Consider the following 26953-nt stretch of genomic DNA (forward strand, 5'->3'; position numbering starts at 1 on the left):
TAAATTCAAGACAGCAGAATCTCATGCACTGAACACATTAAACAAAACTAGATATTTACTAGGCTATGTCTGCCACTCTAAACAACAGTTTCTAAGGATTAAGCTTAGAATCAATGCTCTATTGATTTTACTATCAATGAACATTATGGCTCACACGACTGGCCATTTTAAGGGAAGATAGCTTCTATTATAGTTCACTTTTTAGAGTATATGGTGTTAAAAGATAAATCACTGCTTTCCTGAAACACTGAAAAAATAAAGATATCCTTAAAATACAAAGACAATATATTCATAAGTTATTTGAGAAAAAATGTGTTGACAAAACAAAGTATCACTGTTATTCCTTTTCTATATCTAACACATAATACTGTTAAAATAATTAAGCTCATATAAACTGCTCTTAACAATTTGTTAAAACCAGATTAAGAATGTACACACATATGAATATTGTAAGAAAATACAAAAGTAAATTTCTTTGATGAAAATACCACTAATGTAAAAAAGATATGAAACTATAAAGGCATCATTTTAGAAATTAAAAATATTAACTGATCTATTCCATACATCCAACATATAGCCTAATAAATGTTTATTTCATTTGATTTTCTAAAATATATATGATAAACATAATAATGGTTATATAATCATTAGTGAGTTCCATTCTATAGTCATCAAATGACTATATTCAATTCACCAAATATATTTAGCCAAATATAAACATAAAAAGCAAATCGAAAAATGTTTAAATTCCAAGAAAAATTATGTAAATTATTAGTATGCTTTGAAATATAAAATAGTAACTATGAAATTAAAATAGAAAACAGGTATATTATATAAATAAATATTCAAATAATTCTAGCATTTGCCTAAATTGTGAATCTCTCACTGTAAAAAGTTTGAATCTTTAGCTTAAAAGAATAACATCCTCTATTTAGGCCACATTTTGAACCTGAGTAAAAACTGTACAAAGATCATAAATAGGAAACAAGCTTAAATTAATTGATCTTTCCTTTATAAAATATATATATGCGCCAAAAGTTGTGGTACACAGCACTTCCATTCAACTTTTACAAATATATACCATAAAATAGACCCAAAAAACTAAGTTGCACAAGCAAGTTACCAAAAGAATTTTAAAACAGATTTTAAATACAAGTAAATGTCCTAATATTACTAAAACACAATCTAGTGTATGTATGTAGTGCTTAGGATCGTCTCGGTACTTTGTTCCAGCTAACACTGGCTACAGCTTATGAGGCAGAACATAACTGAGCTGCTATTTCCTAAAATAAGGAAGTTACTTAAGGAGTTTCAAAAGACTTCTTTACTAATCTCCCTTATACTAACCAGGAAAACTTGTTTTTTCATGCTGTAGTCTATGTCTTTAGAAGAAAAAATGTCTTAGAAGTTTACTCCCAGTAACACTCCTAAGAATCTACCCAAGAGAAATGAAAAGCATTTGTTCAGAGACTTCTGTGTGAGTATTCACAACAGCATTGTTAGTCATAGCCAAAAATCGGAAATGATCTCAATGTCTATCAGTTGATGAATGGATAAATGAAAGTGGAATGTGGAATACTATTCAGCAATAAAGAAGAATGAGCTACTGGTATATGCTACAATATGGGCGTACCTCAAAAATATGTTGATAATAGGAAGAAGCCAGATACAAAATACTACTAGATGATTTAATTAATATGAAAAAACACATTTATAGTCACATAAAGGAGATCAGTGATTGCCTGGGGTTGGGAACAGAATGGTAAGTGACTGCAAATGGGCTTGAGGGAGTGTTTTGAAGGTAATGTTCTAAAACTGGTTGTGGTAGTCTGCACAACTCTGTAAATTCATTAAAAATCATGGATTTGTACACTTAAAATAAGTTAACTGTTACGGTATGCAAATTATACCTAAATAAGGCTGTTTAAAAAATAAACTTTGCCTGTTCCTTAAAAAAGAAAAAAAAAGGTAATCTATTATTTTATCTGCTTCATTGTTATTCCCTTTCCTACTAAAATTTTTTAAATGAGGCTGCTTTCAGTGAAAAGACAATTATTTATTTATTTATTTATTTATTTTTGCCTATTTATTTATTATTTTTTTTTGTCATACATTGATATGAATCAGCCATAGATATATGTGTAAGACAATTATTTATAAGGGAAATAAATAAGTCCATTACAGTTCCTGGAAAGTTACACACTTAAAAGCACTTATTAATAAATATTTATAATAAATGATTGCAATACCAAAGAGCATTTGTTAATATCACTATAAGACAATTTTCTTTCAAAAGATAAAACTGTGCTTTTTTTTTTCTAAAGGAATTATAAACATTAGGTAATTATAGAGATGCATTTCTCCTATAAGTTTAAATACTCATAGGTCACCTGGCCTCAGGCGCAAGCTTTGGAAGAGTGATTCTCGCTTGATTAGTTACGACTTTTGCCTCAAGGAAAACCAGTTACCAGAGAGTTACTTGTGCCTCAAGGGGTATAACTACTACCGCTGTTTGTGTAACTGTCAGATCCATTTTTTCCTACCAACACTCTACAATAAATGCAAAGGGAACTAATCCTAAAAAGAAAATGTTTGATGAATCTGTGTTAATGAAGAAACAATTTATACATGAGAAGTGATTTGTTCTGAAAAGATATAAATAATTTCGGTAATTGAAAGAAATTGTTACAAAGTTTACTGACTTAAAATAACAACAAACAAAAAAACAAAATCTGATGCCAGAGATGCAGGGAGACTAAATAAAGCTATCTTTACAGACACATTCTTGATGTGTGAAACACAACTAGGGGCTCAGTGAGAGAAACCAACTAGAAAATATGCACAGAATGACCAACACTTCTTTCAACACGCTTCTAGGACTCTTTCAACACTATGGATTATCTCAAACCAGAGGAATGTCTGCTATGGTATCTGGACCAATGCCAGCCCTTGTTATAAAGCAAAGAACACTTCAAGAGAATATCCTGAGTACCTTGCTTTGCAATCTGACAAACTGAGGTATTCAAATTAAACTGTTAAAGATGAGAACCAAGAGTGGGAGCAGACACTGTAGGATACAGAATAATTCCAGGTAACACATCTGAAGAAAGATTCAGAATGTCACATTGCATAACGTTTTGGATTTTCTCTAAGATATACTAGCTTTAATAGAGTAATATTTTCGAACTGCAGAGGGTAGCTCAGTAGTGTCTCATGAAACCAATTTAGCAGACCACAATCAGCATTGTTACTAAAAAGAAAAAAGAACAGTCTAGACTAGCCTAGAATAGAAAAATAAAATATGTCTTTCACACACAATAAGAAGTGTTCTGTGACATTTTTGTTTCTGTTGTGTCTGTATGTCCTGAAGCATGATGCAAAATGTATTTCTTACCATGAGTCTGACTTAAAGAACTCTGAAACCTGTCATAGTAGTGTCTACATACCACACATTTGGAAGAACAGAGGAAAGGGTTTCTGTGCAAGCTCCTAAGTCATTAGCATTTAAACCACTGTAAAATCTATTACTACTCTTCTGAAAGGCACCCAGAGACATCTCAAAGAGAGGGTGCTGCCTCCTGTCTGACGTTCAACCCTAAACACAGAGTCGCTGGAGGAGAGTAAGAGAAGGGATGGAGGCAAAAGAAACAGGAGAAAGAAGCAAATATTTTTCTTCTACTCCTATCTTCTACTTACACAAGTCTGCTCTCTCACTCACAAGTTAGGTTTATTATTTTGAATATGAGGAAACACTGAGAAAAGGTAGTAACTTGAATATCTCTGGTCGCCTAATTGCAAAACATTTAAGAAACCGAGGGGGGACAGACCCCCAAGCACAGATAGGAGCAATTACTGATATATCAAAAATGAATAGGCATTTGTTTGAAGTCAAGTGGTATTCGAATTTTCCAGGGCATAGATACTCATGTTAAAAATATTAGCTAATGAAGGCATGATCCTGAAGTCTCTAAGTACTGAATTAACCTAGTGAATATTTTCAGTAGAAATTAACTCCACTCTAAATATATGTTTTAAAAACAATGCATTTCTTGAAAGGAACGAAAATAAAATTACTAACACAATAAAATCTTTAATGAGACAATTCTTTTCTTTATAAACAGACATCAAAGTATAACATCTTAATTGAAAAGCAGATGAACACTCACCTCTGCCTTCGTTCATCGTCCTTTAAAACCTCATAAATGGCCACCAACTAGATAAAACAGGAGCATCACGTTAAAAATACTTTCACCTATAAGAAATCATTTAGGAAGACAGACACACTATAATGCACATGCAAAAAGCCCATGCACTCAGTGAACAGATAAAATCTTAATTATAAGTACCATTCTATGGTTTTGGTTTTTGGTAGCACCTTAAGAGGTTAAAAAAGGCTTGATACCAAAATATATCTTTGCAAAAGATGCAAAAGTAATAATTATCTTAACACGTGCTTTTTAAAATTGCAATTTAAAGAAAGAAAATTATGACAATTATGACTCCCCCCAGAACTGAGATTCTAATATAAAAAATGCTGGTAAAAGTGTTATTTTTTTTAAAAAACTGAATAAATATGTATGCATAACATGTCTAAACTACAATCTCATTTTAAATGGAAACATTCTACATATAGGTTACTGTTTTTACCATAAACATTTATTGATAAATCACCACAAAAATATATAACAGCAGCATATTTCACTTACTTGTCTAAACTGAGTTTCTGCATTTTCATCTTTATTCTTGTCTGGATGCAGAGTTAGTGAAAGCTTACGATATGCTTTTCTAATGTCTGCAGATGAAGCATCCTGGATGTAGTTGGGGGGGGGAGGGAGGGGAAAAACACAAAGCAAACTTTGTCAGAAAAAGAAATTCCCAGAACCTTGTTAAGATCTGAGAAGACAGCCAACCAAATGCAGGACCCCAGGCAATGTAATTTGAGCAATCAGTCTAACAACCAGGCTATGCAACTAGCCTGACCCACATGACTGAACAATTATTCAATCTAATTTGGCTCTCCTCTTAACTTTTCATTACCATACATTCATTTAAAGAAGACAGTATTTGGCAAAACTTTTCAAACACTTGCCTTCCTAAAATTAACCAATAAATCTTTTTCAGTAATTAAGAGATCAAAAAGAAACAAATTAAAAATTAATACATCCGTGTGCCTTCAAAGAAGGTCTTTATTTATTTGAGAATCTTAAAGCCAATGTCTGAAGCCCAGGCTTACCATATGTGGTTCCCTCATTGTTATTTATATTGAATTTACCATGAAGCAGCCACCTATGGAATCTCAATTTCAACATGTCAAAAACTATGCCTATTTGAAGTCAGTTAAATTTGCATTTACCCAAAATAATTATAATTAGAAATAGTTATGTATATTATCCTCAACTTTTTAAAGTACGTTTCAGGGTATCTTCAATAGTGTCCAGTTTCCACAGTCTGGTTTGCAGAAATAAATTTGCCCACTATTTATGTGCTATTAACATAGTTTAAATATATTTTAAAAGGACAGCTGAGGAAGAGTACTTTGGATTAAATGAGTATTAAAATTGCACTTTATGTAATCCTGTCCTGTTTGTATATATAAACTCAGAGAACACCATTTTACATAGCTAGTTTAAAAAAAAAAAATACATGAAAACAACAACACACTGTTAAGTATAAAACTTGGTCTCCATTAAGTTTAAAATTTATTCTAAACACTACCACATTCATAGAGAGGCAAAATGAGACTAAAGTTGCTTATTAACTTTTATCTTGTTTTACAAATGAATATTTGTTCAATTAATTCATAAAACTGATATACTAAAAAGTTCAAATGACTAAAAAAACAAACATAACAAAAGTCCATGTTCCTGGAACTAAATAGCTGTGAATTAAACAGAGCTGGAGCAAGCCAAAGTGAGACTATAATCAGTCTGTCAAGCTCTCTTTTATAAACCATTACTTTCATTACCAGTTTTCTGGGACTGTTGCTCCAGGCCACCACTCTAAAGTTTCAACTTAGGTGTGAATATTTTTCTGACTCATGGAGGGTTGATGAGCTAAAAAATTAGCAGAGTAAGTTTTGCAGGTAATATAATTTCCATTCTCACAAGCTCAATGGAATTGTTGTGTTCTTTATATTTGAACGATAGCTAATAAGTAGTAGAAAAGAATGATTATTTTTTTCTGAAACTGTGATGGAGATTCTGTCGAGCAAAGTGGTCAAATGTCAAATGAATGCTCATTGTCTAACTGGGGCTTTAATTTTAGATTTTATTAATTGGGACTATATCATAGAGGAACTGCAAAAGTAGGTTTCTTACAAAATAAGATTTAATGTATTTGCTTATGTTACAAAATTAATACATGCTCATTACAGAACACCTATGACTTACTAACACTCACCTAAGACCCAGTCTTGCCAACCTGACTCCAATCCTCCAGTTTTCTGCTACAGTATACACCCTAAGTATAAATGTGACCAGATGGCTCTCCTATTTCAAACTCTTCAGTAACTCCCAAGAACCTTCATCATTTGTCTTATCCAGTATTTTTAACTTTGTATTGCACCATCTTGATCCATCTTCCTGGTCCCCCAAATCATCACACAATAAGATCCTGTTCCCCAACCTTATGTTTTTGTTTTGCATCCAGCTGTAGATACCGCAGTTCTCTCCCGACGTTGGATTGGGCCTCTCAGGCTGCACAGAAATACTGCCTATTTTTCTCGTGAGAATCTGCCCCATAATTTATTTCACCAATAAGCTTCACCCTAAGTAGACAGAACTGAAAAACTCAGTTTTCCCTATCTAAAAGATATGCTCTAGAGAAGCTGCATCTCAGACTAGCTTATGCATGTGTTCAGTTCAGTTCAGTTGCTCAGTCGTGCCCGACTCTTTGCGACCCCATGAATTGTAGCACGCCAGGCCTCCCTGTCCGTCACCAACTCCCAGAGTTTACTCAAACTCATGTCCAACAAGTCGGTGGTGCCATTCAGCCATCCCATCCTCTGTCATCCCCTTCTCCTCCTGCCCCCAATCCCTCCCAGCATCAGGGTCTTTTCCAATGAGTCAACTCTGCGCATGAGGTGGCCAAAGTATTGGAGTTTCAGCTTCAGCATCAGTCCTTCCAATGAACACCCAGGATTGATGTCCTTTAGGATGGACTGGTTGGATCTCCTTGCAGTCCAAGGGACTCTCAAGAGTCTTCTCCAACACCATAGTTCAAAAGCATCAATTTTTTGGCACTCAGCTTTCTTCACAGTCCAACTCTCACATCCACACATGACCACTGGAAAAACCACAGCTTTGACCAGATGGACCTTTGTTGGCAAAATAATGCCTCTGCTTTTTAATATGCTATCTAGGTTGGTCATAACTTTCCTTCCAAGGAGTAAGTGGCTTTTAATTTCATGGCTGCAGTCACCATCTGCAGTGATTTTGGAGCCCAAAAAAATAGAGTCTGACACTGTTTCCACTGTCTCCCCATCTATTTCCCATGAGGTGATGGGACCAGATGCCATGATCTTAGTTTTCTGAATGTTAAGCTTTAAGCCAACTTTTTCACTCTCTTCTTTTACATTCATCAAGAGGCTCTTTAGTTCCTCTTCACTTTCTGCCATAAGGGTGGTGTCATCTGCATATCTGAGGTTATTGATATTTCTCCCGGCAATCTTGATTCCAGCTTGTGCTTCTTCCAGCCCAGCGTTTCTCATGATGTACTCTGCATATAAGTTAAAGAAGCAGGGTGACAATACACAGCCTTGACGTACTCCTTTTCCTATTTGGAACCAGTCTGTTGTTCCATGTCCAGTTCTAACTGCTGCTTCCTGACCTGCATACAGGTTTCTCAAGAGGCAGCTGTTAGCAGGCCCATTTTTACTGACAAGGTAAATGAGGCAAAGAGAAGTTAAGTAACTTGCTCAATTCCAGACTGTGGGCAAGTAGGGGAAAACAGAATTCAAACCCAAAAAATATTGCATCAGAATCATAGCTCTCCATGTTGATTCTTAAGATTCAGTTAGTATGTTTCAGCTGACTCACTGCACAGGGGGCTACAGCTTTGGGGAAGGCAGTGAGAACAACTGCTACACTTCTACTGATCTGATAAACTATACAGAAAACATCCACACAACTACAATGTAAATATGGTTCACTGCAGTTTTAAAGGTTAATATCCTGATATATGCTGGCTTTTACAGAACATTTTACACCATATTTCTACTACAGACCCAAATGTTAGAACATTTATCTCACAAACACAATGAATGAGACCTTTTATCTCTCTGGTTTGCAGGGAATGGGTGAACTGGTCATCTTCAACACTGTTCACAGATCAGATCTACAGGATTCAATTCTTTTCCTTCTAAATGTGATATGGTGGTGTGTGTGTGTGTGTTTTTTGACAAGCTGGGTATGAATTATCTTAATACCTGGCTGACTTCTGTAAAAAACGGATATATGGTCATTCTTTTAAAAACAAAAATAAACTGCAAGGGCTTGTCCCTGTCCCTGAAAATAAACAGCAAATACCCTGGCAAAAACTGTCAGAATCAACCTTATATGCAAACCAGTCAAAGGATTCCAGTAATCAGTCAAGCACTCAGTCAAGGAAAAGTAGCTAATCCTCTGTAAGGGTCTTGAAGTTATCAATCTGAGTTATTGGTGTGGGTTTCTAGTGTGAAGAGTATGTAAAGTAGACTTTGTTCTAAAAGAACTGTGGTTGCTTGTTTAGGCTTATCTTTTGATTGCCTGACAGATTGCGTAAAGGGCTTACCTTTGTTTTTACCAAACTCTGATCTATCCCAGGACAGGCAGGCAACTGTTCAGGACATTTGTCAAAAACATTTAACAGCAAATTTATTAGCTGGTGTCAAATGAGGGAAGGGACTGCGGTTAGGCACACAATACACACATCAAAAAGCTAAGGAGAAAAGACTGGGAAGTGAGGTGCTTTGGGGAATATGGTATTTGAAGTGCTCCCACATATTCCTTGGAAACTAAACGACCAACATCTGTATGCCCAAAGTGGAGTACACAGTCAAAAAGACTTGAGAAGGCCCTAAATTCTCACTTCTGGCTGAAAGATTTTGAGGGGTTTTTATTTATTTTTTTTTTGCTTTTCGTTTCTTTCCTGTGCCAAATCATTGAGGAAATCTTTGCTGAATCATTATCTGATGCATAAGCTAATCAAACAGATCTTAGTGGCCACAAATGGCAAAGAATATACACTATACAAAATTAATTCAGAAAAATCACTAGACAAACAACATCAACCACAAGCAGCAAAAAGGCAAAAACCAAAGGAAGAAAAACAAAACAAACCTGGTGAGGTGAAGTAATCTAATTGCTGCTAAGTCGCTTCAGTCGTGTCCGACTCTGCGACCCCATAGACGGCAGCCCACCAGGCTCCTCTGTCCCTGGGATTCTCCAGGCAAGAATACTAGAGTGGGTTGCCATTTCCTTCCCCAATGCATGAAAGTGAAAAGTGAAAGTGAAGTCGCTCAGTCGTGCCCGACTCTTAGCGACCCCATGGACTGCAGCCCACCAGGTTCCTCCGTCCATGGGATTTTCCAGGCAAGAGTACTGGAATGGGCTGCCATTGCCTTCCCTGAAAATAATCTAATTACCATATTATATATTCAAAATATCCAGTATTCATTAAAAATTATGAAGGAGGCAAAGAAACAAGAAAGTATGGCCCACACACAGAAGAAAAGGAATAGAAATTGTCCCTTAAGATCAGACATTGGATTTACTAGAGAAGGACTTTAGATGAACTGTTTTAAACATGCTCAAGAGCACAAAGAACTAATAGAATAAGAATGCTGTCTCACCAAATTGAGAATACCAACAGAGAGAGAAATTTTAAAGGCAAAGAGAAAATCTGGACTTGAAAAACACAATAACTGAAATTTTAAAATTCACTAGAGAATTCCAAAGCAGAGAAAAAAATCTATGAACTTGAAGATACATCAATTGAGATTATCCAATATGAGGAGCAAGAAGAAGAAAAAAAAGTAAAGAAAAATGAATAGAGCCTAAAAGACCTGTGGGACACCACTACATATACCAACACACACATAATAAGAGTCCAAGAGGGAGACTAGGGAAGGCAAAAAAAAGAAAAGAAAAAAAAAAGGGAAAAAGACTGAAAACTAAACTTTTCAGTCATGAATAAAACACATGAATATACACACCCAAGAATTTCAACAAATCCTAAGTACACACAAAGTAATCCACACCTATGAACATTATACTCCAACTGTTCAAAGACAGAGAGAATCCTGAAAACAGCAGAGAGAAGTGACTCATTATGTACAAGGAATTCTCAATAACACTAACATCTATTTCTCATCAGAAACCATGGAGGCTAGAAATTAACTGAATGACATATTCACAGTGCTCAAGAAAAAAAAAATCTGTCAAACAAGAATTCTATATCCAGCAAAGCTATCCATCAAAAAGGAAAGAGAAATCAAGATATTCTAAGTAAACAAAAACTAGAGTTCACTGCTAGTAGTCTTAATCTACAAAAAGTACCACAGAGAGGCCTTTAGGCTGAAAGGAAATCATACTAGACAGTAACTTGATTCATACAAAGAAATAAAGAACACTGATAAAGATAACTATATAGATAAATATAAAAGTCAATATTCACGTATTTCTGTTTAGTAACTCCAATTTTTACATGATTTTTAAAACTACTAAAGCAATGATAAATCTATATCTTATATAAAACAATAATATATGTCCATAGGCATACATGTATAAAGATGTAATCTGTGACAATAACTATATGAAGAAGGAAAACACAGCTATTTAGGAGCCAATTTTTTAATGTGATTGAAACTAACTTGGTATTAATTCAAACTAGACTGCTACAAATTAATGTCAGTTATATAATCTCCATGGCAAATACTAAGACAATAAATCTATTTTAAAATCTAGATTTAAAATCTATTGTAAAAGAAAAAGCAAAGCAAATAATACACTAAGAATACTGTGAACAATTATGCCAAACAATTAGGAAACCCAGATAAAACAGACAAATTCCTAAAAACACACAAACTGACTCATAAAGAAATAGAAAAAGTGAACAGACCTATAATAAGTAAAGAGATTGATTAGTTAATAAAAACCAAAACCCAAAAAGAGCCCAAGTGCCTAAAAAGAAAAGCCTGAAACCTCAAAGCCAGATGACTGAACTCTGTCAAATATTTGAAGAAATCACAATCCTCTTTAAATTCTTCCAAAACATAGAGAGAAAGGAATGTTAACTTATTCTATGGGGCCCAGATACCAAGACCAGACAAATACCTCAAAAAACAAACAAACAAACAAACAAACCTATAGACTAATATCCCTTATGAATGCTGATGCAAAATTCCTCAGCAAACTTCTAGTAAATTAAATCCAGCAGTATATAAAAAGGACTTACATACCATGACCAAGTAAGATTTATGCAATCAATTCAAAGGTGGTCATGGTATGAAAATCAATCAATATAATACATCATATTAATAAAATGAAGACCAAAACACCACATAATCATCTCAACTGATGCAGAAAAAGCATACCCAACACCATTTAGTAACAAACCACTCAACAAACCAGGACTCAAAACTTTCTGTAGTTGATAAAAGGTATCTATGAAAAAACCACAGCTAACTTCCTACTTAAATGGTGAAGTCTGAAACCTTTTCTTCAAGATCAATAATAAGAAGGATATTTGTTCTAGCTTGAGCAGTCAGTGGGGAAAAAGAAACAAAAGGAATTCAGATTGGAATGGAAGAATTAATACTACCTCTATTCACAGATGATATGTCCTGTATGTGGAAAATTCTAAAAAATCACAGGAAAAATATTAAGGCTAATAAATAAATTTATTAAATTGTAGGATACAAGGTCAATATATAAAAATCAGCTTTATTTCTATATACTAGCAATTAAAAAATCCAAAGATGAAATTTTAAGAACAAATCCTTGACAACAGCATCCAAATGAATTTAAAAAATTGGAATAGTCTAACAAAAGTGTAATGTTTGTACACTATGAACTATAAAACATCATTGAAAGAAATGAAAGATCTTAATAAATGGAGAGGCATCTATGTTCATGGACTGGAAGACAATATTGTTAAAGTGGCAATAATTCCAAAGTTGATCTACAGATTCAATGCAATCCCTATCAAAATCTTGCCTAGCATTTCTGCAGAAATTTACATACTAATCCTCAAATTCATAGGGAAATGTCGGGGCCGCCAAATAGCTACAATAACTTGAAAACAAATGTCCTAAAATAACTTGCAATAACTGGAAGTCACATGTCCTGACTTCAAAACTACAGTCATCAAGACAGTGTGGTTATGATGTAAGGACAGACAAATAGCTCAATGTAAGAATTCAGCACCCAGAAATAAACTTTCTCATCTACGGTCAATTCATTTTCAACAAGGTTGCCAAGATCATCCAGTAAAGAAGAGTCTTTTCAATAAATGCTGTTGATATAATTGGATATCCACAGGCAGAAAATAAAACTGGACCCTTACCTCACACTATATAAAAAATTAACTTGAAATGAGTCAAAGTCCCAAATATAACAGCTAAAACTATAATCCCTTAGGAGAAAACAGAGGTAAATCTATAAGACCTTGGAATACAACAGATTCTTAGCTATGACATAAGAATAATAGGCAACAAGAGAAAAAATTTACAAACTGTACTTAATCAGAATTTAAAACTTTGCAGTCCCCTGTGGCATTAGTGGTGAAGAACTCACAGGAGTTCTTCACAGGAGACATAAGAGACACAGGTTCAGTCACTGGGTTGGGAAGATCTCCTGGAGGAGGGCATGGCAACCCACTCCAGTATGCTTGCCTGAAGAATCCCATGGACAGAGGAGCCTGGTGGGCTGCAGTCCATGGGCGCACAAAGAGTTGGACACGACTGAAGCGACTTTGCACACACACACATGCAAGTTCGGTGGTTCCTTAAAACACACAGACACACACACAAAGAATTACTATACAACCTTGTAATTATATTCCTAGGTATTTATTGAAGAGAATGAAAACTGTTGTTCAAACAAAAGCTCGTACGCTAATGCTGACAGCAGTATTATTCACCAGCCGCCAAAAAGTAGAAACACCCCAGTGTCCACCATCTGATGAATGGACAAACAAAATCTGGTATAGGTATATCAAAATAATTAATATTACTCAAACATAAAAGGCATGAAGTACTTTATATGCTACACATGAATGAATCTTGAAAATACTCTGCTAAATGAAGAAAAGAAAAAAAGTGAAGTCGCTCAGTCATGTCCCACTCTTTACGACCCTGTGGACTGTAACCGACAAGGCTCCTCTATCCATGGGATTTTCCAGGCAAGAACACTGGAGTGGGTTGCCATTTCCTTCTCCAGGGGATCTTTCCAACCCAGGGATTGAACCCGGGTCTCCCGCATTGCAGGCAGACACTTTACCATCTGAGCCACCAAGGAAGCCGAATGAAGAAAAACCAGATGAAGAAAACCAAATGAAGAAAAACCAGACACAAAAAGCCACGTATTATATGATTTCATTTCAATTGTCCATTTGCCTTTTATGGACAAATCTATTGATACAGAAAGCATTTCAGTAGTTCCCAGGGCCTACAGAGAGAGGGGCACGGGGAGTGACTGCTTAATACACACGGAGTTTCTTCTGGGGCGATGAAAATGTTCTGTAATTAGATGGTTGCTGAACAACATGTGAATATACTAGAAGTCATGGGATTGTACACGTAAATGGTTAAAATGGTGAACTTTGTTTTGTGAATTATATCTCAGTTTTTAAAAATTGAAACAGTACTGAATTTTCTTTATTGCATGCTATGTGCTAGGCACTATTCTAGCCACTATATATGTTAATTCCCTTGAATTTTACAACCCTTGGTGACAGGTATAATTATCCTATTTTAATGAGGAAACTGGGACTTAAACTAAGGTTAAGTAATCTGCGAAAATGTTGCATAGGTACTAGGTGGCAGAAATTTCCTGCCAGAAATTTAGTCTTACATCCCATGCTACCTCTTCTAGAATTAAAGTGGCATGTCTTATGGCCACTCCTCAATTATCTTCTAATGTAAATTAGGTTATACATCAAAATGGAACCAGTTATCTCTGGGAGTCTGAAAAGTGGGATTAGTAATAATCTGATACATTTCAACCCAGAGATGCTTAAAAATGTATAGATTGTCCCTGGGAACACTCTTCTAGAGGTAGATATAGTAATCTAAATGAAAAATTTCTTATCCAATTTACTTATGAACAGATCTGGTAAGGCTGTTTGATGTGGGACAAATCTCAGAGAAATTTTGTTCACATTCTAGATTTTATTAGATTAGCCCCTTTTTCCATTTACTATGATGTTTAGGTTGAAAATAACCAAGCCAGTTATTAGCTATGTAATTTTGGACAAATCTAAGTCTCAAGTTCTCATCTATAAAATAGGAATGATAATGTTAAAACAAATGAATACACACACACACATACATGAAAATATATATACATACATATATATGTATATAATATGCTTACTATAGCATCTGGCACACAGTAGTGCTGAATAAATGAAAACTGTTATAAAGTGTAGGCTAAATGGTCACTGTTTCTTCTTCATTTTAACACTTGGCAAATCTTGACTTGCGATTTACTTGGATTTGTACTTTAGACCATGACAAGTAAGGAACTGAGAAGAGTAAGATGAATTTGGATGGTTTTTATTTACTGATTTGACAATATTTATTGAGTCCCTATACTTAAAAGCACTGAGGACACAGTAGTGAACAAAATAAACCCAATCTCTATCCTCATAAGTGCTTTGCAAGGTAAGAGCACTGAAAATTTTAAGTGGCCCAAGAGGGGTTCCTTATTTTACTTTATATCAGAGATTGGCACACATTTTCTGTAAAGGGCTAGACTAAATATTTGAGGCTTTGCAGGCCAAAGAGTCTCTGCTACAATTATTCAACGTTGCCACTGCAGTGATAAAGCAGCCACAGACAACACATAAACATGGGTGTGATGCTGTCCCAGTGAAATTTTATTTTAAAAAACAGCTGGTGTCTGGCTTTGGCCCATGCAGTGTAGTTTGTTGACCCCTGATTTATATCTGTGGATTTTCAATAATCTAAAACTCATTCTATTTACAGTATCTTTGCAAATTTGAAATCTACCTATACACACACACACACACACACATGTATACATGTATAGATACATGTATACATGTATACAGATATTTTATGTCTGCTAGGAGGTTATCAAAACATCAGAAGACCTTACCCAGGACCTATCAAAGCACAGTGTTCTTAATAAAACTCCCTATTGCTTTGAAAGAACTCAAGAACATTAAATCCAAAAGAAGAATACCTAGTAGATTCAGTAAAGAGGCAAGACTACAGGTATTCAAACTATATATTTAGGCACATAGTTGAAGAACTTCAAACTCTGGTCGACATCTAGATATCTTAATTTGTGAAATGTTATTATCCAAGGTTAACTGCCTCAAAGTTAGTAATCCCATGTAATCTTTCTGACTAAGTCCTTGGGTTATTATCTGATGTTACTGAGTAAAAAGCCCAAGCTGAACTCTTAATAATGACTTTGTCCTCTTTACTCTGGCATTTAAATTTAAATTAAATCATTTGCATTTAAATTTATCAGTCAACACAGTCTACTCCCACTCTTCACCTTCCAAAAAAGCCAACAACAAAAAAACAAAAAACTATGTGCCTGGATAAAAGTGCATTTACCAGCAAAAGAACTAAATAACAGAAGCACGTAAGGACCAGAAGGATGAGGCAGGAAACTTGTGCTCAGCATAACTTCAGAACTATGGGATTTTATACCACGTTGACATAAAATTCAAAACAAATTGGAAAAAAATAAAAATAAATTGAAAAAGGAAAATATTTTAAAAAATAAAATTTCAGGGCAAAATAATTAATTAACTTCAGAATAAATTTTAATCCTGGGCTTCTATGGTTGACCTGCTACAAAAGAAGCAGGGGTTCTTCCACTGGAGATCACTGTTAAAGTCAACTGCTTTTGGAGAACACTACTAAAATTTATGTAAGATGATAGCTTTAGTTGACTTTTCTTAGCTTTAAACCATATATAAGAACCCATAAAAGGTTAGTCTATATCAAAATCCTGCTTTTTGATGCTCATGTAGAACATGTATCCTATTATTTTTTTGAGTCAAGATAAGTAAGAATAATTTGTTGACAAGTTGGGATAATTTCCAGTGCAGTAAGAGGTATGCATTGCACCCTCTTATTTTTAACTTGCATCAAAATAAATCTGGATTAATAACATGTTTATTTAAGTTGAACACACCTCTGCCCTCCCCATAAGACTAAAAATGCAAGCATTCTCCAAATGTAGATAAACAAAATATTGCAGCCCAAGAGACAGCTGCTTCTGATATCTAATTACTGGGGGACTGAGTTGGCAGGAACATCAGATCAACTATTCACAAAAAAAAAATCACCATTTCTGGTAACAAGATTAGTTATCTTATACTATATTTTTGCAGCTAATTTATTTTCAAAAGGAGGTCTCCTTACCAATTCAGTGGCAGAGGCACAGAGCAGGAGGGACAGTTCTATATTGAACGAATTTGAGAGACAGAACCACCAAATTATGCTTTAAAAAAAAAAATCTAACAAAGCAGAAATAAGAGTTGAAATTACATATTGCCTAGAAATTAATGAAAAGGAAAATATATGACATCAAAACCTTTAAGAGCTAAAGCTCTACTTACAGGGTAATGCTTGTAGTTTAAAATACTCTTTTAATAAGACAATATGAAAATGAATGAAGTGCCCAGCCTAATAAAGTAGAAAAAGAACAAAAGTACACAAAAGAAAATAGGAAGAACGAAAAAATAAACATAAAAAGGGAAAGTAATGAAACTGAAAAGGAAAAAAAAAAGCTGGTTCCTTGGCAAGATGAATAAAACATTCCGGACCCAGAATGCCTTGACAGTCCCTTAGAATCCTGGTTTCTGGACCTTGAAAATGGGCACATACCAGCTTTACCTTCCTCTCCGCTGCATCTCCCTCCTGTGCTGTCCAACAGCGGAGCCAAATGATCTCATCTGAAGGCTCAGCCCAGACAACTTCTCAAGACGATCCAGGGAACTTTCAAAATCCGTCCTTCACGTAATGCAACTGTGCATTTGCTCCATTTCAGAGGCAGACTGGCCCTTAATCCCAGAGCACCAGTTCCCCTTACAGGGCTTTTCTCTACTATGGTTCTTGCTAGTCTGTACCTTGCTCCTGATATCTTGCTCCTGTATCTTCTTTTCAAAGACAGAAGCCCTAATTGCTCAATGCGGGCCCAGAAAATAGTCCCCTAGGGCCAAGGCTAGACATCTAGATGGCAGTCAACTGACTGTTATTGCTAAATGGTTTGTCCCTTTTCCCATTGGCATGCTTCCACCCTGACTTGGGAAGTGAGGTGCTACAATCAATGAAAGTGTTGATTTCAAATCCATGCCACACCAACGGAAAAAACAGATAAGCACCCAGGCCTACCAACAGAAAGGGCAAAAGCAGCAGAAGCAGAGCCTCCATCTGATTTCCACCTTCCAAAATTTACAAAGCATATCTTATAGGCCGAAGCTCTATTACATCCAGCATACTTACTTCAAGTTAGTCTGAGAAAGTCATTAACCTTACACACTTTGTGCAAGAAAGCACACTAGAAGGAAGGAATAAATGTTGAAACTAATCCACTCTATTTACGACATTTGTTGTTGTTTAGTTGCTAAGTCATGTCCGACTTTTTTGTGACCCTACGGACTGTACCTGCCACGATTCTTTGTCCATGGAATTTTCCAGGCAAGAATACTGGAGCGGGTTGCCATTTCCTTCTCCAGGGGATCTTCCCTACCCAGGGATCGAACTCGTGTCTCCTGCATTGGCAGGGGGACTGGATTCTTTACAACGGAGCCCCCAGGGAAGCTCATTCACCACCCAGAAGGTTTGTTTTCTCACGTTGTTGTTGTTTAGTCACACAGTTGTGTCCGACTCTTTGTGACCCCATGGACTGCAGCACGCCAGGCTTCCTTGTCCTTCAACATCTCCCAGAACTTGCTCAAACTCCTGTCCATTGAGTTGGTGATGCTATCCAACCATCTCGTCCTCTGTCTTCCCCTTCTCCTCCCGCCTTCATTCTTTCCCAGCATCAGGGTCTTTTCTCATGAGTCTGCTCTTCACATCAGGTGGACAAAGTATTGGAGCTTCAGCTTCAGCATCAGTTCTTCCAATAAATATTAAGGATTGATTTCTTTCAGGATTGATTGGTTTGATCTCCTTGCAGTCCAAGGGACTCTCAAGAGTCTTCTCCAACACCACAGTTCAAAAGCATCAATTCTTCGGTTCTCAGACTTCTTTACGGTCCAATTCTTACATTCATACATGACTACTGGAAAACCCATAGCTTTGACTATATAGACCTTTGTTGGTAAAGTAATGTCTCCTCTTTTTAATCCACTGTCTAGGTTTGTCATAGCTTTTTTCCAAAGGAGCAAGTGTCTTTTAATTTCATGGCTGCAGTCACCATCCATAGTGATTTTGGAGCCCAAGAAAATAAAGTCTATCACTGTTTCCATTGTCTCCCCACCTATTTGCCATGAAGTGACGGAATGGGATGCCATGATCTTCGTTTTTTCAATGTTGAGTTTTAAGTCAGCTTTTTCACTCTCCTCTTTCACCTTCATCAAGAGACTCTTTAGTTCCTCTTCACTTTCTGCCTTAAGCATGGTATCATCTACATATCTGACATTATTGATATTTCTCCCGACAATCCTGATTTCAGCTTGTGCTTCATCTAGTCAGGCATTTTGCATGATATACTCTTGCAAATAAGTTAAATAAGCAAGGTGACAATATACAGCGTTGACGTACTCCTTTCCTGATTTGGAACCAGCCTGTTGTTCCATGACCAGTTCTAACTGTTGCTTCTTGACCTGCACACACGTTTTGCAGGAGGCAGGTAGGGTGATCTGGTATTCCCATCTCCTTAAGAATTTTCCACAGTTTTTTGTGATCCACACAAAGGCTTTAGCATAGTCAATGAAGCAGAAGTAGGCATTTTTCTAGAATTCTCTTGCTTTTTCTATGATCTGACAGATGTTGGCAAGCTGATCTCTGGATCCTCTGCCTTTTCAAAATCCACCTTGAACATCTGGAAGTTCTTGGTTCATGTACTGTTGAAGCCTTCCTTGCAGAATTTTGAGTATCACCTTGCTAGCATGTGAAATGAGTGTAACTGTGCAGTAGTCTAAACATTCTTTGACATTGCCTTTCTTTGGGACTTGAATGAAAAGTGACTTTTTCCAGTCCTGTGGCCACTGCTGAGTTTTCCAACTTTGCTGGCATACTGAGTGCAGCACTTTCACAGCATCAGCTTTTAGGATTTGAAATAGCTCAGCTGGAATTCCATCACCTCCACTAGCTTTGTTCATAGTGATGCTTCCTAAGGCCCACTTGACTTTAGACTCCAGGATGTCTGGTTCTAGGTGAGTGAACATAACCTTGGTTATCTGGGTCATGAATATTTTTTTTTATAGTTTTTCTTATTCTTGCCACTTCTTCTTAATATCTTCTGCTTCTGTTGGTCCATACCATTTATGTCCTTTATTGTGCCCATCTTTGCACGAAATGTTCCTTTGGTATCTCTCATTTTCTAGAAAAGATCTCTAGTCTTTCCAATTCTGTTGTTTTCCTGTATTTCTTTGCACTGACCACTTAGAAAGGCTTTCTTATTTCTCCTTGCTATTCTTTGGAACTCTGCATTCAGATGGGTATATCTTACCCTTTCTCCTTTGTCTTTGCTTCTCTTCTTTTCTCAGCTATTTGTAAGGCCTCTTCAGACAATCCTTTTGATTTTTTGCATTTCTTTTTCTTGGGGATGGTTTTGATCACCGCCTCTTGTACAATGTTATGAACCTCCATCATAGTTTTTCAGGCACTCTACCAGATCTAATCCCTTGAATCTATTTGTCACTTCCACTGTATAATCGTAAGGGATTTGATTTAGGCCATGCCTGAATGGCCTAGCTGTTTTCCCTACTTTCTTCAATTTAAGTCTGAATTTTGCAATAAGGAGTTCATGATCTAAGCCACAGTCAGCTCCTGGTCTTACTTTTGCTAACTACTGTATGAAGTTTCTCCATCTTTGGCTACAAAGAATATAATTAATCTGATTTCTGTACTGACCATCTCCTACAGCATTTAAGAAAGTGGTTCAATTTGCAAAGCAAAAGTGCAAAGCAGGAAATGCAATGGAATGATAATGAATGCTTTTACTTGGCTTTCTGAAATTAATTTTTTTTTAAGAGTAAAAACTATCTCTAAGTAAATAGACATGTAATCCTTTTCTTCAAGGACTGTCAGGATATATTTCCAAGTTATTTGTAGTATAGACTGTAAATCCCTAAAGACAGAGATCAGTTCTAAGTTCCCACTAGAAAGCACAATTGGGCTTCTCAGGTGGTTCAGTGATAAAGAATCCACTTGCCAATTCAGGAGATGTGGCTTTGATCCCTGGGTTGGGAAGATCCCCTGGAGGAGGAAATGACAATCGTTCCAGTATTCTTGCCTGGGAAATTCCATGGACAGAGGAGCCTGGTGAGTTACAGTCCATGGGGTCGCAAAAGAGTCGGACACAACTCAGCGACTAAACAACAACAAAAGCATAAATAATACAGTTTCTTAAAATTTCCTCATTTCCCAGTTTTTCCTTCTGGGTAAATGTATACTAGTGTAGTAAATGACACTACTATCTATTCAGTAACCAAAGCCAAAAATCTAAGGGTAAGCCTTGAGTATTTTCCTTCCTTCAGCCTCCTTATATAATTTGTCACATGTCCAAACACTCCCCTGATCCTCGGGCAAGCACCCTATTTTTGGCCCTGCTATGAGAGTCTGTTGAAGGTACATGTTGCTTCAAACATCACGGCTCCTCTAGCATATAAAGTGCTATTCAGTCCACCTTCTTTCTAATCCAGCTCTGTCTATATTCAACAATGAATTTCTAGAGTATCTTCTCATACTCAAGAAGTTAGATGCACTCGGATCTAGGATGCAAAAATGAGGCAAAAACCACTTCTGCTAGAAAACACAGTCATAGGTTTTTTGGGGAGAGTATTAAAAGTCTTGTTTCAACCACTAGCTTCATGGCCATTGGGCACTTTTTTGAGTGGAGCAGGTCTACAGCAGTAACTAACTGATCATCATAGTTCCCTGATCGTGAGGACTTCCTAACTGTAGCAAGCACAGTACAGTTCAAGTAAGAGATATTGCAAAAGACTAGTATAATCATGAGAGAGACAGAACTTCAGTGTGTAGAAGAGCAGCAATGAGTTTACCTTAGCTTATCTTTGGGGAAAGAATAAAAAGTAAGTCTTCAAGAAATATTACTAAAAGAACTTCTGCTGAGAATTAGGTTAAGGAGATGTAAATGATAGGTGACTTGTAGTGTAGACTTGCACAAGTAAGGATACTGGTACCATTGGTAGAAATAGGGAACACTGGAAGGGTAGGATTAGAGGGTAGAGAAGAGTTTATCAAGCGGGAAGTACCTTCGAAATAGTCAAGCGGAGCTGTTAATTAAGCATCTGAATATACAGATTTGAAGCTCAAAGAAGTAGTTAATTCTAGACATTTAAATTTAGGAGCTTCTGGTACACGAAGAAGAATCAAACCCAGGCACGAATAAGATTGCTTAAGGAAAAAAATATGGAGTGATAAGATACGAAGGCCTAAATGAGTATGAAGAATGTAAATAACGACAGAAAACCCAAGTTAGGTAGAAAATCAGAAGAGTTTAGTTTTATTCCAAGAATAAAAGAATGGTCAGCAGTATCAACACTGCTACTGGTGTAAAATGAGCACTGAAACAGTACTGACTGAATTTGTTATTTTGAAGATCACCAACGACCTCAGGAAGGGCTTTTTGCTAATGTAATGGGTACAGAAGCCAAACTGGAGGGGTATGAGGAATGGATGGGAAGTTAGGAAATGAGGACATATTTTCAAGAAATCTGACTACTGGAAGAAGATGTGGATTGAGAAAGGGCTTTTTTTCCTTTTTAACACTGATGAGAAGGAGCCTGCTGATAGAAGAATTTAAACATAGGTGACATGCAGGATTATTGAGAGAATGTTTCAGAGCAGGTGGGGATAGAATCCAAATTATGAGAAAAACTAGCCTTCAGGAAGAAGATGACAGATGGAGAAGCAAGTCAGTAGGGTGGATTGTGGGAAGCTGGAAGCATTTGACTCTGAATATTATAAATCCTGATGATATAGAAATGTCATGACTCATAAAAGCTGAGAAGGGCATTCCCTGAATTAACAGGAATAAAGGTGCAAGTTGATGGTAAGAGAGTTCTTTTAGGCTTGAACTCTTCATTACAGGTACTAGGAAGGTCATACCAAGGAACAAAGTGGACATGTAGACAGAGGGGAGACAGAACTAGTAACTCAGTCGGTATAATTTTGCCAAGCCATTCTATATCAGAAGATATGAAGTACATAGCGGTTATTTCTACATTTAACTCTTTCTTCTACATTACTGTCTCTTCATATTTCCAGTTTTATGCAAGATAACTGTTTACTTAGTAATCTGAGAAGTGATAAGTAAAAAATCAAAATTATACTAGATGATCGCTTAGTGATCAGTAAATTCAAATCCCCAGCTTATCTCTCTATGTAACAATATTACACACAAATAGATAATACTTTATGATCTGTGCATTTTATATCCAAATGGCCAACAAATGAACAAGTATCCAACTTCATTAATCACTGGGGAAAAGCAAACTAGAGTCCTAAGGAGATACCACTACATATGTTATGTCTTCAAAAGAGAATAGGACATAAGCCTTGTGAATCTGGAGATGACTTTAAATTATTTACTAAATCAGTTAAGGGTAGAGAAAAAAAAAAAAAAGAAAACCCTATACTCAGATTAATCCAGAAATTATTTCAGTAATTTATTCCTGGTTCTCATATATGGGTAACATGAGGGAAAATTTTTGAAACTTTATTCTTAAACTGGCTAGGGTCATTTCACTTCTCTCTCTGGAATCTTATTTTTTTGATTGTTTTGTTTTTAAAAAGCTGAAAAAGATAGAGAAGGAAAACCCAAATTTTAAAACTTTCAACTACTGATGGTGAGTGAAAGATTTAAAATTACACTGCCTTCAGTGTAAATAGTGGAGTCTGACCTCTCACCAAACAGATATAATTTCTTTGAGCTACTCTTCTAAATTAATTAACTGTGTTTTTAGTAACACCGCTTTGCTAGAAAGTCCCCAATTGGGAGGAAGTGGAGAATGAAGCTGATATAGGTGGCAAGTATTTTAAAGAAGAGGTGTTCTGATCCTGTCCTTGACCTTAGTTTATTTGACCTTTGATTCCTACTGTACACTACAGGTCACCAAACACAGTCTGTCTGGAATTAGAAAGTTCCCATCAGCACTGATTTGGAGACTAGTGTGATATTACATCTAGAGATTCTTTTGTCATTTATTTTGTTCCCAAAATTACTTTGTACAGTGGTTTCTGACCACTGTACTTACTAAAAGCAGTAAATATACAGAATTTCAAATAGTCATAACTATAAACTTAAATATTAAAGACTACAAGTTGGTAAGGAAATAAGTACTGGTAACTACTAATACTTTTATTATATGCCACTTCTTTGAATCATGACATAGAAATATCTGAGAAATCAAACTAGCTTCAACAGTTAAACACACTTCCACCCCCACCCAGAATAGATCTAATCCTAATTAAACTTAAAACTTTTGCACAGCAAAAGAAACCACAAACAACACAAAAAGACAGCCCTCAGAATGGGAAACTATATTTGCAAACAAAGCAATTGACAAGATTTAACCTCCAAAATATACATGAGCTCATGTAGCTCAGTATGAAAAAAACAAACAACCCAATCAAAAATTAGGTGGAAGGGGCTTCTCTGGTGGCTCGGTGATAAAGAATTTGCCTGCCAAAGCAGGAAACACAAGTTCAATCCCTGATCTGGGAAGATTCCACAAGCCTTGGAGCTACTAAGCCTGTGTGCCACAACCACGGAGCCTGTGTGCTCCAAGAGCTCCGGAGCCAAAACTCCTGAGCCCACGTGCCAGAACGGCTGAAGCCCAAGTGCTCTATAGCTCGTGCTCCCCAAAAGAAGCCACCACAATGAGACACCGGCGCACAGCAACTAGAGAATAGCCCCCACGTGCTGCAACTAGAGAAAAGCCCTATAGCAACAAAGACCCAGCACAGCCAAAAATAAATAAATTATTTTTTTTAATTAGGTGGAAGACTTAAAACAGACATTTCTCCAAAGAAGACATAGAGATGGTCAACAAACACATGAAAAGATGTTCAACATCACCAATTATTAGAGAAATGCAAATCAAAACTACAATGAGGTATCACCTCACACCTAGTCAGAATGGCCATCATCAAAAAATCTACAAATAATGAGTGCTGGAGAGGGTCTGGAGAAAAGAGAACCATCCTACACTGTTGGTGGGAAAGTAAACTGATACAGTTTCTATGGAGAACAGTCTGAAGGTCCCTTAAAAAACTAAAAATAGAACTACCATATGACCCAACAATCCCACTTCTAGGCATATACCTGGAGAAAACCATAATTTCAAAAGATACAGGTACCGCAAATTTTGTAATACCCCAATATTGGAATATTTGTTGTTGGTGTTTAGTTGCTAAGTTGTGTCCAACTATTTTGTGACCCCATGGACCATAGCCCGCCAGGCTCCTTCCGTCCATGGGCTTTCCCAGACAAGAATACTGGAGTGGGTGGCTATTTCCTCCTCCAGGGGATCTTCCTGACTCAGGGGTCAAACCTGTGTCTCCTGCATTGGCAGGTGAATTCTCTACCACTGAGCCACCTGGGAAGCCCAATGGAATATCACTCAGCCATATAAAAGAAACAAATTGCGCCATTTGCTGAGAAGTGGATGGACCTAGAGACTGCCATACAGAGTGAAGTCAGTCAGAAAGAGAAAAACAAATATCAAATAACACTGCTTATATGTGGAATCTAGAAAAATGGTACAGATGAACTTATTTGCAAAGTGGAAATAGACACAGATGTAGAGAGTAAATGTATGAATACCAATAGGGAAACAGGGAGGTGGAATGAACTGGGAGACTGGGATTGACATATGTAGAGATAACTAATGAGAACCTGCTACAGAGCACAGGGAACTCTACTCAATGCTCTGCGGTGACCTAAATGGGAAGGAAATCCAGAAAGGAGGAGATGTGTGTATATGTAACCAATTCAGTTTGCAGTACAGCAGAAACTGACACGGCATTGTAAATCAACTATATTCCAATCAAAAATTAATTAAAAAATAAACAACTTGGAAAAACATTTCTGGAAAAATATTTGTACTCAAAATTAAAACAAAACCAACCTCTGGATGTTATTACTGATTAAAATCACAATTATGTGTCAAGTGATTTAATTGATAAGCTAACAAAACTATGAATGATAATTAACTACACTTACAGGTCCTTATCTGAATAATTCAGGCTTACTTTGCTAACTAACAAATAACAGTTCTGTGAGGCTACATGATTTTTCTGGGAACTCTATTAACGTCAATTTGATTAAAAAAATTTTAAGTCAAGCCAAATTAATTTTTAAAAGACAAATTAGAACTTATATTGGTAACAAAACATTCTCCTTCAAACACCTCGGCAATCATATACTTTTGTAATGATTATTTGTATATAATGAATCAGAAAGAGGAATTAGTATACACAGAGAAAAGTACCCATGTTCAAGATGTAAGGAATTCAGACAAGAAAAAGTTTCTTTAATCCTCTGCTCTTCTTTTAACAATCATGACTAAATGCAAAACGGCACATCAAGCAAGCTTGGTCAATTTAAGTTTCACTTTGTGCTTAAATTCTTATTATTCTGGAATCACAATATTTGATGTATTACTATGAAGTATTTAGTAATTACTACTGATTAATTACTTAAGTATTGTTAATTTATAGATAAACTTGGACATGTTAACATTTTTTAGTATAAAAGGGTTTAAGTTCTAGATTTTCATATCAAAACATTATACCTATTAAGATAAAATGTATTCGGTTTTAAATGCAGTATTTATGCTAGCCTATAAGGAAATAAACTTTATGAAAGAACCCTAAAAGTTATTTTATTAGTTTCTTTACATACATATAATAAATGCCCATTCAACTTTCTTCTCACAGGTCATCCTTAGTTACATAAATTTACTTTGCTATCATTACTTTTGTGGTACAGTTCAATGAATATACTAGCAAGAGGACTAGGTCAACATATTTATTTAAGGCCTTACCAAAATATTAAAATAAACTATCCAGCTGACATTTACAGAACAGACGAACAGAAACTCGGTAATTTTCTACACAGTTCCTGGTGTTTCCACTACTATTATTTCTTATTGATAACTAATTATTTCATTACCCTCATGTGTCACAAAATATATAACTTACATATTACAATTACATATATGTATATAATCCACTCTACACACTTTATATACTCTTTGCCTCACACAGTATAACTTTATTATTTAGTTAACAGAGTAAGACACAACTGAGCACGCATGTATTAATAAGCTACAAATTCATAACTGAATTTCCTCTATATGTCTCAGTTAATTTTTTTTTCACATATCAGTGAATTTGAGATACATATACAACTACAATTTTTGCACAACAAACTTGTACTTGGATGCATATAAATTTGTTTCATAAATCAGGGCTACTTCATTTAAAAGAGTATGCTTTACCATAAAATTTATACTTTAAAATAATGCCTTTACTATAAAAATTACATTTATATTAATACGGCCTTAACTA

At 35.8% G+C, this 26953-nt stretch overlaps 1 protein-coding gene across 1 annotated transcript in view; it reads right to left on the reverse strand.

Annotated features, from left to right (window-relative positions):
- DNAJC1 (DnaJ heat shock protein family (Hsp40) member C1) overlaps window positions 1–26953 on the reverse strand; it is a 191012-nt gene that overhangs the window by 119692 nt on the left and 44367 nt on the right. Inside the window, exons 2-3 of the mRNA XM_043480154.1 lie at window positions 4707–4808; window positions 4167–4213 (exon numbers count right to left, since the gene is read on the reverse strand). Coding sequence (XP_043336089.1) covers window positions 4167–4213; window positions 4707–4808 — 149 coding nt within the window. The remainder of the gene's footprint in view (window positions 1–4166; window positions 4214–4706; window positions 4809–26953) is intronic.

Source organism: Cervus canadensis, chromosome 10 (genome assembly GCF_019320065.1).
Source record: "Cervus canadensis isolate Bull #8, Minnesota chromosome 10, ASM1932006v1, whole genome shotgun sequence".
NCBI lineage: Eukaryota > Metazoa > Chordata > Mammalia > Artiodactyla > Cervidae > Cervus > Cervus canadensis.